The 19,502-nt window shown below is 25.6% G+C and overlaps 2 protein-coding genes across 4 annotated transcripts in view; one reads left to right on the top strand and one right to left on the bottom strand.

Annotated features, from left to right (window-relative positions):
- On the top strand, positions 1–8,522 carry LOC132916968 (putative uncharacterized protein DDB_G0282133). Of its 2 annotated transcripts, none has more exons than XM_060977445.1 (14): positions 1–383; positions 2,302–2,513; positions 2,593–2,670; positions 3,119–3,263; positions 3,355–3,567; positions 4,229–4,454; positions 5,024–5,155; positions 5,325–5,496; positions 5,583–5,660; positions 5,723–5,925; positions 5,991–6,130; positions 6,205–6,290; positions 6,576–6,755; positions 6,830–8,522. In XM_060977445.1, exons 3-14 carry the CDS (start codon positions 2,617–2,619, stop codon positions 6,926–6,928), a joined length of 1,728 nt encoding a protein of 575 aa, XP_060833428.1. In that variant the 5' UTR covers positions 1–383; positions 2,302–2,513; positions 2,593–2,616; the 3' UTR covers positions 6,929–8,522. The 2 variants fall into 2 exon arrangements, with proteins under 2 accessions (XP_060833428.1, XP_060833427.1); XM_060977444.1 differs by having other exon boundaries at positions 5,322–5,496.
- Positions 8,523–15,921: 7,399 nt separating this feature from the next.
- Positions 15,922–19,502, bottom strand: part of LOC132923699 (tyrosine-protein kinase transmembrane receptor Ror-like) — a 67,809-nt gene continuing 64,228 nt past the window's right edge. Inside the window, exons 11-16 of one of the 2 annotated variants that reach the window (XM_060987643.1) lie at positions 19,313–19,469; positions 18,918–19,238; positions 18,414–18,549; positions 17,818–17,950; positions 17,499–17,748; positions 15,922–16,719 (exon numbers count right to left, since the gene is read on the bottom strand). In XM_060987643.1, the coding sequence (XP_060843626.1) occupies positions 16,697–16,719; positions 17,499–17,748; positions 17,818–17,950; positions 18,414–18,549; positions 18,918–19,238; positions 19,313–19,469 (1,020 nt within the window). In that variant the 3' untranslated portion in view covers positions 15,922–16,696. Of the gene's footprint in view, positions 16,720–17,170; positions 17,749–17,817; positions 17,951–18,413; positions 18,550–18,917; positions 19,239–19,312; positions 19,470–19,502 lie in introns of those variants that run through there. The other variant, XM_060987634.1, reaches the window with a different exon arrangement.

Here is a 19,502-nt window from a genome sequence, read left to right as displayed (position 1 = left end):
ACCCACTACTCGGTTATCGGTGCATCACCCGTGGCTCGGTCGCTTAGACAACAAATTTTGTAACTAACAATAACACTCCCCTCCCCAACAATTTGTCGCAAATTGACGCTGATTGGGCATCGGCAATAGCACAGAACAATAATAGTCCTTGTGGCGCTGTACTCGCAGGTGTTCAGTTTCAACGTGACAGTGTTCAGTGTTCACTGCTTTGAATCTGTCGATGCCGGTCACGAATTCAAAGTTTTAAATCACTAACGAGCTTCACTGAGATCAGTAGGTGTCCGTTCTGCGTGGTCCTCCGATTACCAATCATTCGTCATTCAGTGATTCTGGATAATCATCCAGTCGTTATCCCCCCGTTCCCGATTTCGACATCGTGAAAGGTAAGTTGTCAATTATCACCCTGACCCAGCCTCCATCGAGTGAATGCTATTATTATTGAGTTGGTCCTTGTTATATTAAATTACAGGTGGGTAAGTATTACGCAAACCCGGATTAAGATTATTGAAGCACCCGTGTCAAATTTTTTTAGAAGTTCCAACATGAAATCTAAAAAAAAATTGTCCATACCAAATGTATTTTTGTTTTCATAAGAAATTAATGATTATAGGCAGGTAACTCGAGTAAATTCGATTAAGAAAATTTTTTTTAGCTTGCTAAATGACGTAATCAGAGATTTGTATCATCGTATTAATTTATCATTACACTGATAATAATTTTAAACCCTCAAAAATTAAATTACAAAGCATCAAGTGTTTTATTTTCAAAATTCAAATTATTTATAATTATATATATATTTTTAGTGGGGGTGGAGGTATTAATTCCGGTTTGATATTATGTATTAATTATTACAAGAATTATTACTCTATAACAGAAGAATTTTTGAATAGCCAATTTGGGAATCTCGTACTGTTATCTTCTCATTTCATCTAACAACTATAGTTATGTCTACTCTCTGCACTAACCCTACAATATTAATTCCTTAAGTCTATTGTAATTTTTATTTGTTCAATACCTATATGAGAGACTCTTTTATTTTTCTCATACTATAGATATCTAGTTTCTTATGGCTAATAACTCGAGTAATAATTAATACCATAATATCAATTATGAATTAATATATTGATTTTTATTCATGATTTTAATCTTGACATTCCAATTAATTTTTTTGAGATTATTTTGTAACCCTATATTAGCCATTATCTAAGTATGTGACCTAATCTACTGTTTGTTATCTGTGTTGGTTTTACATTACGCTAACTTGGTATTTCTGACTTAAGCTGTGAACAAATGCAAATTATGTAAAACAATGATATCAAAATTATAATTATTATATATAGTTAAATCTCATAGGTAGGTAGATTAAAATTATTTATAAAACCTAAACCATTACAATATTAGATAAATTTATTTTTTAAGTATACTTTCCCGACCTAATGAGGTTTAATTTATGTATTTATAGATACCAGTTAGTATAAAATTAGTAATAATTATGTAGACCAGTGGAGATTATATTTTACATATAATTAAACAAAGTACTTAATGCTAAATAGGTATAAATTATTAATCTATAATATTATGTAGACAATAATTTTAAATTAATCAATAATACTAAACTTAATGTAATTATTTATTTGTTTATATAGGATCAATTTCAAACATTTTAAATTAATTGAATGATTTGAATTATCTATTCTATGTAGTTTTGCTTAATAACAAATTCCATGATTTTGACTCAAATAACTAACTATTTTATTATTATTCATTAGTTTTTTTGTTTATTATTTATTTATCTTTACCCAAACATAACTTTCTTACTTCTAAAATTTTTTATTACTATTATATATATATATTCACAATTTATTTACCTATTAAAAAATTAACAACTATAAAAGTAAATAGGTTTAAATGGACAATATTAATGTGTCAATTAGCTATACTACCTATTGTATAAAAGTATAAGTTTAATATGTTAAATACTCAATTAATAAGAATTAAAGTGTAAAAAACATTTTACTATGAAATAATGTGTCAAAAGATAAATAATTGGTAGAAATTGAGCCTTCTATTTATTTAAAATATTATTATAGGTATATATAGTTGTAATGTAAAACTGTAATTTTATTAATATTTTTTGTAACTTAACATGCAATAAATTAATAATACCTATCATATCTATTTGTTTAAGAAATGAATAATATGTGTTTAGTTACTCAACAATAAAATTGTATATTTACAATACTTGGATTTTGTCAATATTGTAACAGTTGTTTTAATAATAATTATTATTATTTTTTACAGATTGATTGTTTTGTTTTTGAAATACTTCAGTTATTAATATGAACATTAACTTATACACCTTTATATGTTAAAATTACGTCTTGTATCAACACATTTCCTAAAACAACCATAAAGCATTAAAATGTGCCGTGATTGGGATATGGTTATTTAAATTGTATACATTTGAGTTATAAAACTGTGTCAAGCTGTTGAAATTACTGCAGTGGTTTGCAGTAAGTAGTTGTGATCTTCATTAATTTGTATTTTGTATAGTTGTGCACTAATTGTAGTAATATAAATTTTTATTTTCAGGGAATTACCCAGAGTTTGAATTGCATGAAAATGAAACTAACTTTGTGTTGTAATGATACACATATGCTTAGTAAGCAGGTAAAATATTTCTATTGTTCATATTATTTAATATTACAGTAAATAACATAATTATTGAATTATGTAGTTTCTTTTTTATCTACTGACAATAACTTGTAACCTTGGGCAATCTTCCATGTACAGACTACTTCATTTATATGATTAATGGTGATTTGTTTTTAATAAAATATGTGGTCTACAAGCTTAAAAAAATATTGTTTTAACATTTTTAAGGACAATATAATTAATTTATTATGCTTATTCAGTAATTTTAAATTTTGATGTAATATACAATTAAAGATATAGGGGTAAATATAAGAGTATATTTAATAAGAAAACTCTTGTTTAAGTACAATTTTAGTTATATTTGGTTATTATTATTAATTACTATAATTTGTATTTTTAACTGTATATTGGATTAAAACTTTAATCTTGAATAAATTATTTTACTAAATCCTATTAAATACAGGTTGAAACAAAGTTTGAGATGTTATTAGAAGAATATAATTCAGAAAAATTGATTTTGATTGGTATGCCATTGGAAAAATTGCCATTGAATTGTGACGGGTTACCACTTATTGTAGAAAATATAAATGATTATATAATTGATAATGGTATTTATATGGATTAATAGTTATCATAAATTAAATTTAAATAATAAATTGTTTAATTTTAGAAAATTTGTTAATATATATTTATTTTTAGGGTTATATGAAGAATACTTATTTGATGAAACATATTCTGCTAATGGACGTAAAGCCAATATTATTAGTGCTTATGAATTAGTAAGTGGTTCAAGAAAAAGCTGTAAAACAATAGTGGATTTTGATGCAGTAGATGTTGCATCAGTATTGGTTATGTGGCTATACTACTTACCAGAACCATTGATATCTTCAAAACAATTCTCAATGATTTGTGGTAATATATTTATTTACAATTTTTATTATAAGGATCATGTATCACATTCAGTAGTTAAGACTTAAGGATACTATATAAATATAAATTAATTTAAACCAAAATCAAAATCAAAATATCTTGCCTATTTTAGTTATTTATATTAATTCAAATTTGCTTAATAGTATAACATCATCTCCAAAAATATTTTTCTACATATTTGGATATCTCTTCTATGTTAAAAAAAAAATGTGTCCAAGTGAAATAATTATTATTTTTATTATTGTGTAAAATAAAGCAAAATAAATGTTTAAATATTTCTATAAATATACGTACATATTTTAATGTTGATATATATATATATATATTATGTATTGATGATAATCTTCTCAATAATTCAAATTCAAAATTAGTATGGTAGAATATCACTATTTCAAAAATATATACCAAATATCGATGGTCCTTGAACTTAAAATTTGTTGGTTCTATGTTTTTAGAAAATTAATAACCTTGTCTTTAAAAAATTAGGTTTTCATGTAAGAACCATCCTAAGCGGGTGCTTACCATTGTATTAATGGCAAATAAAACTATTGTTTTATATTGCTAAATAGTAATTTGTGACAATTAATAGCATAAATATTAAATATAACAAAATAAAATCCATATAATTGTTCTATGTCAATAGATCTTAATGTCAATAAAAAGAAAAGTGAAATAATCAGTTCCATGGACAATTTAAACAGACTAACTTTACAAGGAATAATGAACATTGTAGATTCTTATGAGAAGCAACACCCGTCATATAAGGAGAAACTTGGAAATCTTTTTACACTGCTTTTAACCAAACATGCTGATATTATTAGCCAAAATAATTCATCACAGTTCTTAAACAATTTAAAGATTGTTTTGATGTAAGTTTTATTTGTATATGCATACAATTAAAAAGAAAAATTTTATTTTAATTTCTAATAAAATAAGGTTGATTTACCTGAATTAAGTGATGTAATATATAACACACTGGCATATTATACTCCACAGATTAAAAAAATCACAATTACTCAAGTTAAATTAAAGAATAGTATTACCTTGCTATTTGTTTAAGATCAAGTATAATTTGCAATTAAATACAAAGTTCAAAGTGATTGTAGTTTACTAGTTTATAATATATTTGTGTAAATTTAAAGGTATTAGGATGGTTATGAAGGGAGATTATTAGTATACCACTTCCAAAAAATCACCCATCACCGATTAAGTGTATCTTTATTATCATCATAATAATTATAGAATTAATATTAAATAATTTTTATTGTTCAGTTATTATGAAGAATGTATTTCTTAGATGTATCAAGAATTGTGAAATATTTAATTTGTACATTCATTATTTTTAATTAATAATATTATATTATCTATTGTGATTGTTCAGTAATTAAATAATTTTCTATAAAAAGATTAATAATTTTGTAATTTAATTTTTATATAGGGAAGCAAAAATGAATAATGACAAATATAATAATATGTTCAATAAAAATTCTTTGGAAATCAAATCAAATACCAATCAAAATTATAATGATTTTCATAAAAATAATCTATGTAACAAGAAGAATTCATTTCGGTAAGTTATGTTTAAATTGAATGGTTGATATACATATTATTTTGAATATAGTATTTCCATCAAATGGGGCAGCAAGGTAATGAGTAGCATGGGAATTTTGGTTTATTTAAAAATTCGAGTTGACATGTACAGGGAGCTGAATGGCGTTTTGTGTTGATGCTGGTAGCAGGTCGTTGAGTGATGATGGATTACATATGAAAGCTGATGCGGATGATGTTGATGAAACAGTGAAGAAATGTTCAACTTTGATTAAATCATGTAGCTGTAACCTGACTGAATTCATTTCAGAGGAGGATATTCATTACAATAATACGTTTAAAAATGATTCATCTTTTGATAAGGTACAATTTAATAAGATTTCTTATATATAATGAAATAAATATATTTACAATTTAAATATTTAATCAATTTTATTTTTGTTGTATAGAACAATTTAAATACTAAACCAGTCGATAAATTATCTGATGATAATTCTTATGATAGTTCCATTTGTGTAGTTAATGAGGTAATTTGAATTTCTAATTCAATAAGTAATATAATTTTTTAATTTGATTATGTTTGTTGCAGATATATAGTAGCCAAATTGATGATATGAGAAGTATAGAAAGGACCATGCAGATTCATTCCAGAAGTACCATAAAAAGAACCAAAAATAAATCTATTAAAAGTCATGTAGAAAGAGTCTTGAAGTCAGGATTTTTATCAAATGAAGAGAGTTTGTTATTGAAAAACACATTAGAACTTATGAAAATACTATCAAAAATTAAAAAGTTTGTACTCAAATAATATAATCATTTAAAAATATCTATTAATATTTTAATTCTTATTTTTGTAGCGTTCAAAATCAAATTAACACTCAAAGGAGATATAGAGAGGATGAATTTAGTTGTGAAAATGAAAAGACCTGCAAACGTTTATCAGAATTACATTTTTTTAACAACCGCCTTGAACAATTAGTCAATCAAAAAAATATTTGTATGTTCTTATTTTAGTAAAAATTAAACTTATTTGATTGTTGATCAATTTGGATAACATTAATTTATTTTTAGATTTAATGAAAACTGGATTATCATATGGTAGATCATACAACCGCACAGTTTTGAATCTCAAGAATGCCCAAAAAGAAGCTTTTAAGGTATTTAATGTTATTTTTAACATTAAACAAATATATAATTTTTGTTTTAATATTGTCTGAAACTATACTCTGTCCAGCGAGAGAAAGCCCCGCAAATCGAACAAAATCAGTTTTTCTGCGTATTCCCCAATGATACCTAGCCATAAGCAAACCAGTTTTGATAGCATGGTGACGGGGGGGATTGCACAGAATCGGCGCATTCTCTTGTTGGACCGACTATAATTCACAGCTGAATATTTTTGAATATTCTTAACCTAATTGTATTTATGTTATTACATATTTTAGTTATATGAAAACGAAAAAAATAACAAGAATAATCAAAACAAAAACTTTGATAAATTAATTTCTGATATTTACAATATTCAAATAGTTCTTGATTATTTGGAAAATAATTGTGGTGGTAAGGAATTGCCATGGAGGTCAAGTAAAGGTTGTCCAGGTCACAGAAAAATGAAAAAAAAACAGGTAAGTTCTATATATTATTCATGATTTACTTATCGCTCCTTAGAAAATAACATATCATTTTTTTAAATTTTTAGTTGAACTGTGTAACTGTTGTATCTGATTTGCAAACAATTGGTGAACATGAAGTTATGGAAATCGTAGCCCAACCTTTATTCATAGCAGTGGAACAGTAACTTGTTTTAATGGTAAATTTAGTCGGCAAAGAAGTGTTAGGTCTTAAATTTTTTTTTTTTTACTTATATAATTCTTAAAAACTACAACTACAAAATTATTTTATAATTACTATTATTATAATCCTAACTAAAATTACTAATTAATAATATTATTTGAGACTTATTTATAACTGGTGCCTTTAAATTATTTAATTAATGTATACTAATTAGAACTTAATAGTAATTAAGAATTACTAATATGTTATATATAAACTTGCAATAGTTTTGCCTTGCATTTTTACTATTTTTTGTACAATCTATTTAATTATGGTATTATATTTTTCATATTTACTTAAAAATAACTTATAAGATATATTTTTTTTAAATGAAGGAATTCTTTAAATTTACAATTATAATTAGCGGGGAAAATGGTTTTAGTAAAATCTAACCTATTTTCATTCAACCATGTTGATATGTGATTATAAGATTTTATCATTGATTAATGATTATGGATTTTTAAAAATATATTTGATTGATTTGTTGTCAATAATTATTTGAGGCTTTCACTGGAGTAGTTATCTACTCATTGTTAAGTGGTATTAAATCATTAAACTGCTTAAAAGTATAATTAAATAATATTTATATATTTTTGTATTAACTATTTTGATTTTTGATGGATTAAATTATTTTATTTATAAAGTAAAGAAAATTTAAAATAGGTAGCTTTAATTTGTCTGATTCAATTTAATTGTTGTGAGCATTTTATTTTTGATTAATGAAATAAATCTTCAAGAATGCTCTTTGAATGATTATATTGGCTGTATTAGTGATTTTAACTGAATTATAACAAATATATCAAAAAATAATTATAAATGATATAAAAACCCCAAGAATTATAAGCAGTACTAATAGCTTATAAGTTTAATGGTACCAGGCACAGATCCAAGGGTAGTGGATATTGATCTTTAGCCTCTCTTCTCCTTGTTTTAAATTTTATATTACATATTTCTTTACATGTTTAATAAATTGTTCATACATCTTACATATATATATATATATATATAATTGTTAATATTGTTATCAAATTTAATCTATTATGATTTATGTACTAAAATATTATAATTGTATTTTTTTCAAAAAAAAACAGTACATAAGTCCATACATAGTATAATAAATTATACGACATTAAAATAAAAAAATAATTTTATTTATTCTGCTATGTATATACAATCAATTATTAATGAAGTTTATTATAAATGTATACATTTTAATATTAACTTAAACTATATTTTTGAATGAATATAATAATATATATATTATATGGATTTTAGATTTCAAACAAAGTTTTTGTAAAATTATTTATTTTTCTCATATTATCTATAATATTATTTATTGTAACACATAGTCTGAATCTTAATGTTGTAGCTCAACTTAATTTTAGTTTTATTGTAAATCTAATTGTTTTGATTTTAAGATGTAAGTACAATCATATAGTTAGTTAAGTTCATTGTTTATTAAAGTGATTAACTGGTATATATTTCTAAGCGTTGAATACTGTTTTAAAACTTTTTATTTAAAATATTTTAAATATAGATGTTTGATGTTTATAAAAGAATTTTTTAAATTTTGTTTTTATTCTTAGGTACAAATATTTACATATATTTTTAGGGTTTCGATATCGAAAAAATAAAAACGATATTTCTCAGCCAAAGTTCTTTGTACTAGGTACAATTGAAAACACCAATACACATAATGTGTAATCCACTTGAGTCGTTCATGATTTGTAAGAACGATCAAATTTGATACTGTTGTAGTATTTAATAATAAAACAATAACAAATAGTAAATATCTATCTATTTTGAAGTTTAATATTTTGTGATTTTTATTCGCAGGTTCCGGATGTAAAATTACAGAAAAATGCTAATAATAATTATTATTATTTATATTATTTTTTATAAGAGGTGTTAGGTATATAAAAGTGAATGCCGAATATATTATTATGTCTGATTTTATGTCTTTGCGATATAATGAGTTTTGTGGAGTATTATTATATAAAATTAGTAAAGATTGGTAAAATCGTAACTCGTGAGTACCCATTGTACGCGACAAGCAGAAAACTTTCCGGCAATATCAACTAAATAAATGATATATATACATTTTATGGATGGGATAAAAACGGTGTATTACCATTGCGGATATCATTGTTCTGAAAATTCATTCATAATTATGAAAAAAATAATAAATAACTTGTATGTTTTATATGTTAAAAGATGTTCGTTTCTCATTTAAACCGACTTTTCGATTATCCGTCAAAGCCCTGGTCCTAATACTGACGATTAATCGAGACTATACTGTATTAGAATTAAAATGTATTTCGCAATTTCGCATACAAAAACTATAAACATTTATTGATGAATGTATTATTGATTTTACAATGATGTATGTTTTTTATTTTTATTTTTGTGTCTGTCATCACGTTTTGCCCGTTTTAGAGTAGTAATAGTGCTTTTTATTTTTGAATCTAGTTAGTACTCTGGTGTGTCAAAAGACAAAAGTAAAAAATGTCCAGTAGTTTTCAAAAGCGTCAGGAAAAACCCTAAAAAAGTAATGAAAAAACGAGAATGTTTACGCATTATCAGTTTTCGACAAAATCAATTTTTTTATTTTGCTGTAACTCATAAACGAATCATTGTAAGTACTTGAGATTTTCACCAAATGTTTATAATAGCGTTATATTAACGACTAAATTTCAAAATATTTTGAATTTTTTTTATAGCCTTTTATTTAAAATTAAAATTTTTGATTTTTCTAAGTTTTTTTTTAAATAACTATAAAAAAAATTGGCTATCCAAAAAATCTTTAAAATTCAATACAAGGTTTATTATAAGTTGTGCTTATCATAGTAAAATCATAGTAAAACACCCAATACAAGGTTTTCCATAACTTTTTATTCAAATAACTAAACAAAACTCCAGCGTCGATATAGAAAAAATGTTATGTGCGTATGAAATTTAATTTTTTACGAAATCGCGTAAAATAACGATATATTATAATTAAAATATAGTTAATGATATAATTTATCCTACTAATTATCCTAGACTTGTTAGTAAAATCATCTCCGTTCAGAATCATGTTTCGTATACAATGATACCTGTCATTGTATTCAAATTTAACACATCCATTATAGTGACCTATACTCTCTATCTCTACTACACCGTAGTATAAATTATTCATCCTAAAAAAAAACTAATTCTTCTTAAACAGTTTTTATATTGTGTTATAGTTTAAAAACAAATAATCTTATACAATGATAACTTAACTAATATTTTATGAAAGTATTTTTTACTTATGTTATTATTTTAAAAATATTTTGAAATTATTATTTTAAAAATATTTTGAAATTATTATTTTAAAATATATTAAACGATGTTCAAATAAACGTCATTCATTATTGCTTTATTATTTAAAAACATTATTTTTAGGAACATAAGACTTTTACGTGTATGTTATAATCAAGCCAGGACAAGTTAATGATAATATTGGAGTAGAAATAATGCTTTGATTTTAAAATAACGAAAAAACGGGAATTTAGTCAGTTTTCGACAAAATCGATTTTTTATTTTGCTGTAACTCAAAAACGAATCTTTGAAAATACTTGAAATTTTCACAAAATATTTATATTAGCGTAATCTATTAACGATTAAATTTTCATGTTCGATTTTTCTAAGTTTTTTTTCAAAATGACTATAAAAAAAAAATTGGCTATCCAAAAAATCTTTAAAATTTAGGTAATACAAGATTTATTAGCGTCAATATAGAAAACATTTTACGCATAACCACTTTTCGACAAAATCGATTTTTTGATTTTGCTGTAACTCAAAAACGAATCATTGTAAATACTTGAAATTTTCACAAAATGTTTATATTATAGTTATCTATTTTCGACATTTTCGACTTTTCTAAGTTTTTTTTCTTAAAATGCCAATAAAAAAAATTTGGCTATCCATAAAATCTTTAAAATTTAATACATGGTTTATTATAAGTTGTATCTATCGTAGTAAAAAAAAATCAAAAATCGTTTGTCACAATTTTTGTTTATAACTATTTAAAGTTCAAATGTTTACGAAATATATCAAAATTGAGAAAATTTGCAAGGAATTTTGAAGTTGAAAATTTATAAAATTTTTGTGATTTATACTTAAGGTTCAAAAATCCAATACAAGGTTATCCATAAGTTTTCCTACAAGTAACTGTAAAAAAAAATTTCAGCGTCAATATAGGAAACATTTTATGAGCGTATGAAATTTAATTTTTTACGAAATCGTATAAAATAACGATATATTACAATTTAAATATAGGTAATAATATAATATATCCAACTAATTATCATTGACTGACAAATCATTTCCGTTCAGAATCGTTTTTCGTATACAATGATACCCGTCATTGCATTCAAATTTAATACATCCATTATGGTGATCAGTGACCTACTCTCCATCTCTACTATACAGCAGAGCGATACCACTTGTCCACTTTTTTTCGTTAGTATTCATATAAATATTTTCTTTTTATATCTACAATTTTAAAATGTTTTGTAGGAATTCTAATTATTTTTTTTTAATGCAAAAATAAAAATAAACCGTTTACTGGAAACTCACATTTTGACTGTTTGAAGTTCAGTATTATATAACTTATAAATTAATAAAATATGCGTCTACATCGATTATATCATCCGGGTAGCGGATTTTTCATAAAAATTAGTATATTTTATTTTAAGTTTAAAACGTAAATTGATTCCCCAAAGCATTAATTAGTGACTAGGTACTATTTGTTACAAGAAACCATAAAAAACGAAACGTATGCATTTGTTTCTATTATGATAGGTGTCTTCAGACACAATATCTACAAACAGAGGTAATTGCATCTAATGTAATATGTAAGATTAAGTTAAAGCACTGCGTGATTAGAATCAAAATAATGCAGAAATAATAACTCGGAAACATAACGATATTAATCATAATTCTTTTTTTTTTTTTTTTTTAATATTTTAGATTGATACAAGTTGCGGTTTTCCGGGAATAGTCAATGATTACGTAAGTTTTTTTATTATTATTTTTTTGGTTTAAATATACATTATAAACTTAAAATAAAATATATTTATAAACAATCTGCTACCCGGATGGTGTATCCGTGGAGTACATTGTATTTTGATAACTACCAATAAAATGCTATTATATTCCTTATAATTTATTAAAAGCCGTAACGGAGATGATTTTCCAGTCTAGGATAATTAGTGAAATATATTATATTATTATTACGTATATTTAAATTGTAATGTATCGTTATTTTAATCGTTTTCGTAAAAAAATAAATTTCATACGCTCATAAAATTTGTTCTATATTGACGTTGGAGTTTTTTTTACAGTTACTTGAAGGTAAACTTATGGATAACTTTGTATTGGGTTAAAAACCTTAGGTATAGACCATAAAAATTTTACGAATTTTAAAGTTCAAAATTCCTTGCACATTTTCGCGATTTCAATATATTTTGTAAACATTTGAACTTTAAATGCTTATAAACAAAAATTGTGACTAACGATTTTTGATTTTTTTTTTTACTACGATGATTACAACTTATAATAAACCTTGTATTAAATTTTAAAGATTTTTTGGATAGCCAATTTTTTTTATAGTCATTTTAAAAAGTTTTTGAGTTACAGCAAAATAAAAAATCGATTTTGTTGAAAACTAGTTATGCGTAAAAATTACCGTTTTCCGTTACTTTTTTTAGGGTTTTTCCTGACACTTTTGAACTAGATGAATTTTCCTTTTCAAAGAGGGACTGAAGTCAACAATCAAAGCATTATTTCTACTCCAAATCATGATGATAGACACAAAAAAAAAAACGTACATCATTGTAAAATCAATACATTCCTTACTTCGTTCAGAATCTAACACAGCCGATGGGGGAAGGCATGGCCACTCTGCCCCACCCCCCGACTACGCCACTGGTTGTTTACATGGTACAACTATATTAAAACGTTACGATATGTGTTGCTATACGAATGATTTCTCGTAGTTGATACGCGGTCTTCTTGGTAGTGTTCTAACTTCTAAGCATTCATATATTATGATCTAATGTTATAACTTATAAGACTATAAGTAATAAATAATAGCGTTGTTTGTATTAAAAACAGTATAACCACATCTAAATAGTTTTCCAACAACACGTTTATGAATTTATGCTAAATCATATGTAATAATGTAGTAAAGCCGGCGGCGTCGGTTTATTACAAACCTCTGAGAACGCGTCGGTCTCACACGTTCGTTTTGAGGAGTTTGATTCAAGGACGCCCATTAGGGGGTGCCAGACTGCCAGAGGGTGACATGTCACCCCCCTAGAATAGTATAATTATTGTTATTATTTTAGCTATGAATAATAAATTAATTTTTCTAATGATAATATTACGAAAATTTACTTATAATTGTGATTGTCACACCCCTAGGTTTTGACAGATGGGCGCCCTTGGTTTGATTCGAAGGTGAATAGAATAAACAACAGCTGTACAGTATAATATGTGTAGTGGGCCAATCAACAATCGATGTGCAGTGGTGATGCAGCCACGGATTAATAAAATAAAATGAATATATTACAAATAGTTTTTAAGTGTTTATTTATTGAAAAATATTCAAAGTATAATAATTATAACTGTAAATTATTCCAAGTGTATTTAATTATAAAAATATACTAAGTCGCAGGGACTGTTTCGTGATGATGTCAACTGACGTGGAAGTACTTGTGCTGGCTCTAGTAAATCACGTCTATCCGAGTCCTCTCCGGGGCCCCCTTATATAGTCAGTTTCCCTCCTACCTACTCTTCTCCTATCTCTTCTGGTCATCTGATATGCGTCATTTGTATTCACACGTTACTACGCACTTTAGGATTTGCGCGGACATGCGATGACCTAAATATATTGTGACAAGATGCAGCCCTGCTCGTTCATGACCATATTATATGGAATTCTCTGTCATATTGCTACTGCGTAGGTAGCTCTATTACGAACGAATCTGATTCGTTGTTGTCGGGGGACCAGAGAGAGCACTTATATTTGTACCTCTGAAAAGCACTAAATATACAAGCACTTATAAGCACTTAAAAACCCTATAATATGCACTTAAAAAAATTTTTTGTGATTCAATTTAAAAGTAGGAGTTAATAAAATAAATACTAATAATAATACAAAAAGGGACTCAAAATATGCATTTATATGCAAAATAACATTTCAAAACTTAATGAAAACTTTGTGAAAACACAAGAAACATATTATGTTTCGTATTCTGATATTTTTATGACTGTGGAACAAATACCTATGCAAATACTACAAGTCTTCTGCCCTATGTAAGTACAAGGTTCTGTACCTATATGTTGTGCACTTGTGCTTACAGAATTTATTGCTGTTGTAAATACTTCACTAAATATCATAAATACATTCTTTTTGTCAATACCGTGAAGTATATAATTTATATTTAATACTTAATATTTGATAATGTAAAATAAAACTGCTGATGCAGTGTACTCTGAACTAGAAAAAGTTAAGAGTATGCCATTTACATTTTTGACGACATTTTGGGTAATACGGAATTGGTTCCCGAAAAAATTATTTTCCAGTATACAACTGTTCGAATTGGTTATTATTAAATAAAATTACTTATTAGTATACAACCGTTACAAAATATATACAAATCGATAATCTTATAATATTTGATTAGGTTTTAAGATGTCTGGGAAAGTTTATAAATATAATTTTATGTATCTAGTTGTATCTAGTAGTAATTGTTTAGTTTTACTTAATTATTATTATTGATGTAAGGAAACATGTTATTATTGTCCAATATACGTATGTAACGTTTTATATGAATATATTATTATATTGAACAACATGTATATAAGTATTCTAGATATTGTTTGAAGTATGAAATATTTTATGTATCTATAATAATTCTATACGCAGTTCGCATAAAATGGGAATTGAATATATCATAATAATTTGAAAAGTTAATTTAACAAGATTTTATTACCATTAAAGTTTGCGAGAACCAATTCGTATAATACCTGTAGACAACCATGGAACCAACTCGCATGTTACCTGTAGAAAACCCGGGAACCAATTCGACAATTGGGAACCAACTCGTAGTCGTCCGACATTTCAAATGTACAATAAGTACTTAATGCTCCAAATTTAAATGATTTTTGTTATAGATAGTAGATTTTTTCTTGTAGTTTAAAAAACATTAATTGTAGAAACACACAACATGAAATTATTACTTTATATATTATTTCCTATTAATAGTGAAATCGTAAAAATATAAAAATACATTTGCACAATTTTTTTTTAATCTAATTATGAAGAAATTCTATATTTAAAAAAATAATAACGACTCTACTTATTATTATGTTGTTATTCAAAAATATCATCAGACATTTTTGCCATTACATGTATTATTATTATCAATATACCTATAATAACATTTTCAAAATATTTACTAATTTTAAGTTATTTAATTGCCAAGAGTCTATTCACACTGTTTTAAGTTACGCAAGACCTAATTTAGTCAGAAATATATTATGAATTGAAGTAAAACATTTGTAAATACAATGAAATTATTGCCATAGTACGCATTGCAAATACCTTATAATTTGTCATAATTATTTACTTTGTTCAAACGTATTTTTCATTTTTTTTTTTTAACCATAATATTTAAATATATTTGAAAAAAATATATAAACTAAAAATGCACAAGTTTTAAGTGAAAAAAAAATATTATATATAATTACGAAAAACAAAATAGATAACCAAATTAAAACTGTATACTTATAAAAAGTAGCTTGTTAAATCTATCAAATGATAAGTAAATAGTCAGTTGTAATTTGTAATTTCTGGAAAATTTTAGGATTAGTTTCTTTTTGCGAGACAAGGAATATAATTCAGGTAATAAACTAATATTATAGTAATATGTTCTTAATAATCAAAACACTTTTATTTGGATGTTTATTATTATATAATATATAAATGAAAACACAAGTACAATGGCGGCTTCTTTGAAAACATTTTCAACAGTCTTTATATTTTAAGTTATGTTTACAAACTAAAACATTAAGTAGACTAGAGTGTGCTGTTACAATATGAGTATAAAAAAATCAAAAAAAACAAATTATACATAAATCTTTTGACATTTGATTTTAAGTAAACATAGTTATACATAATATTATAATAGAAAAATGTAATTAATCCTTAAAGGATTATAATATTATCAAATAAACAATATTATATACTAATTATTATTAGTTAAAATATACAAAATAATACATAGGTAATAATTATTAAATAATAAATTATATAATACATTATTTGTGTATGTACAATAAAAACACATATTTACACCTGACAAGTAATAATAATTAAATTAGTAGTAGTAGGTTATTAATAAGTACAAGACAAACTACTATCTTGACGTCACAACTCTAACAAAATTAACACAACCAAATAAACATATTATGATTTTTAAGAATTCAATTGTACACTGGTGCTTTCATCACCCGTGACTTAAATGCGTAACGTTTCCTATTTCCATACATGAATGAATTTGAACACGGCAGATGGAGTATGCACAAGAAAATTTAGTTTGAACAAACGTTAAATGTATGGCACAAATAAAACTTGGCATGTGGAAGACGGTTAATTATGAATTCTTGTGATGTGACAGAAGAATATGATCAAATAATTGTTTTAATATTGAACTCGAGCAACACCTGTAACGTAAGCGAGTGCCATAGTTAATACAGTGCACTTTCGATATTTCAATGTAATTTTTAATTAAATGTCTTATAAATAGTTTAAGGCAATCATTTTGTCACATTGGAATTGGTATTTGGTGTTTGAAGTTTGAGCTATTGAAGTATGTTTGTTGTTCATGCTTTCATAAACAGTGTTATATTATTCTTACAATGATAAATGATAATGTTAATATTTAAATGTTTAATTGTTGTTAATAATCATTAAAACACATGGTACTTAATTTTGACTTCATACTTTTGTCGAAAAAAGTAAGCAAGTACATTTTTTATAAACTTATAAATTATAATAATAAATTTAATTTTTACAAAACATGCTAATAGTTAAATGCGATTCATAAAGCAAATATCTTCTCTAATATCATATCAATCATATTTAAATTAATTCAACATTAAGTGAAATTTGATGAGAAAAAAAAAGAAAACATAAAATTATTTATGAATAATATATAATGAATACATAATTATATAACAAAATGTATACTGTATTTAGATAAAATTTATTTGAAGATTACGAAATTCTGTTGTTTAAGGATTAAGATTAAATATGAAACAAATATTATTAAAATTTATGTATATGTATGTTGTGTCAATAGATGAGAGAAATGCACTTAAGATGATAGTCAACTAGTTATAAGCATTTGTTATTTATGCACATAAGGGGATTTCTACATGGAAATTAATATTAGTGACTTATATATTGACTGGCCTACAAGTGGATGACACATTTGACGAACCTGTACGATCAGATTGACTTCCAGGGCGCACCATAGAGTATGTCATGGTGGGTGCTGTTGATACAGACATAGCTGCCCATTGTCTGAGCCGAGAGTGAATTTCTGTAAAATTGGGTCGCCGGACAGGTGCCTCATGCCAACACTCCATCATTAACGAGTACATTCTTGATGGACATTCTTGAGGGCACGGAAGGAGTTGACGCGAGCGAATCATTTCAATCACTTCCTGATTGCTATATCCATAATATGGCTAAAGAACATAATTACATCATGGTGTTAATAATAGTAATTATTTTTTAATAAAGATGACAGTATTTACTTGTAAACCATAGCTGTAAACTTCCCATAATACAACACCGAAACTCCAAACATCAGATTCGGTTGTAAATTTGCCGTATAGAATGGATTCGGGTGGCATCCATCTCACAGGTAACAACGATTTTGATTGTACTCTGTAATTGTAAAATAAAAAATAAAATAATTATTTTAAATCAAATATTATTTTAGTGACTACTATGAGTATTTAGTTTATTTAAAATTAAATAGTTAGATGAAACTGATATTCTTGAATTCCAAAAAGTACATTTAATAAATTTATATCCTGAAGAAGATATATAAATTATTAATACTTATCACTTTATCAGTTATCATAAAGTTTATACATATTTTGAATACCTACATTAATTAAAATATGATTAATCACGAAGAAGAAAATGTCATTTTGTAATTTGTGTTTATGGCTAATAAATGAAAAACATTTTAATTCAATTAAAGAATAATGTAGCTTTATTTGAAATTTATCCATTAAATATGGAATAGAACAATTGAATTTGAAAATAAAAAGTAAAAAGTGTGTAATGTAAAATAAAAACTATGTATAATAAATGAAACTTATAAATATATAAAATATCAAACCTGTAATAATCAGATGAGTAAATATCCCTTGAAAGACCAAAATCTGATATTTTTACTGTAAGATTTTCAGCAACTAAACAATTTCTAGCAGCTAAATCTCTGTGCACATAATGATGGCTGCATAAATATTCCATACCTATTTACAGTGTTAATATATTAATTCAATTAATTCACCAAATGGTATTATACTCTATTTAGTTGAAGAACTCGCAAACTCTATGCATCTCTATACGACATCCTGCTACAGTCCATTCCAAAAAAGAATATACTGATCGCTCAACTATGTTTTGTTTAGCGACATACAATCCTTGTAATTGTCTATAGCTTTTACCATATAATAGAGAAAATTGGTTTAGTATGGACTGTAAAATCGATCTCAATGTCACAATGTTGTATAGGGATGCACAGAAGAATCGATTTTCATTGGGATGCAGCGTGTTTTCTCGCTGGATACAGTATAGCTAAAAGTAATAAATATTATAAATATTAAATAATAACACTAACCTGAAGCTATCTGGGTAGCAATATACATAAAGTCTGCCTGGTTAAGTGGTGGTGCTATTGGGGAATTTGGTGAATGTGGAGAACGCGCCATTAGAAATTCATGTAAGTCACCACCAACCATGTATTCAAACAATAAACATGCTGGACGTGCACACATGCCTACCAAGCAAACCACATTTGGATGTCGTAATTCTCCCATTAAATCAGTTTCACGTTTAAAGTCTGCCGCTGTCTTAGCGCTTGCACCTTCTTTCAATGTCTTGATGGCTACCATAATTATGGTACCCATATCGTTAGGCACTTGACCTTTGAAAACTTTGCCTATTCAAATATTTTATAAATTTCAATTCATATTTAATTCATTACAAATTCATATTTTTGATGAAAATACATACCAAAAGCACCTTCTCCAATTTCTTGTAAGAATGTGATTTCACCCAACGCATATTGTCTAACTTTACAGTATTTATCTGATTTTTGACTTGAAGCACTTGAGCCTGGTATTAATGATGATAATTCTAGGCCATTAGTTTTACCTTTTACAATGTCTTGCTGTAAATAAATATTAAAAATATGTTATTATGC

The sequence above is a fragment of the Rhopalosiphum padi genome, chromosome 1 (genome assembly GCF_020882245.1).
Source record: "Rhopalosiphum padi isolate XX-2018 chromosome 1, ASM2088224v1, whole genome shotgun sequence".
Classification (NCBI taxonomy): Eukaryota; Metazoa; Arthropoda; class Insecta; order Hemiptera; family Aphididae; genus Rhopalosiphum; species Rhopalosiphum padi.
This window is presented reverse-complemented; position numbering and strand designations above follow the sequence as displayed.

Excerpts from the sequence above, each read along its gene's own strand:
- LOC132916968 (XM_060977444.1), top strand. The coding sequence starts at position 2,617 with ATGAAAATGAAACTAACTTTGTGTTGTAATGATACACATATGCTTAGT. Across the intron at positions 3,568-4,228 it reads ACAATTCTCAATGATTTGTG|ATCTTAATGTCAATAAAAAG; the intron begins GTAATATATTTA and ends CTATGTCAATAG. Across the intron at positions 6,131-6,204 it reads AGTCAATCAAAAAAATATTT|ATTTAATGAAAACTGGATTA; the intron begins GTATGTTCTTAT and ends ATTTATTTTTAG.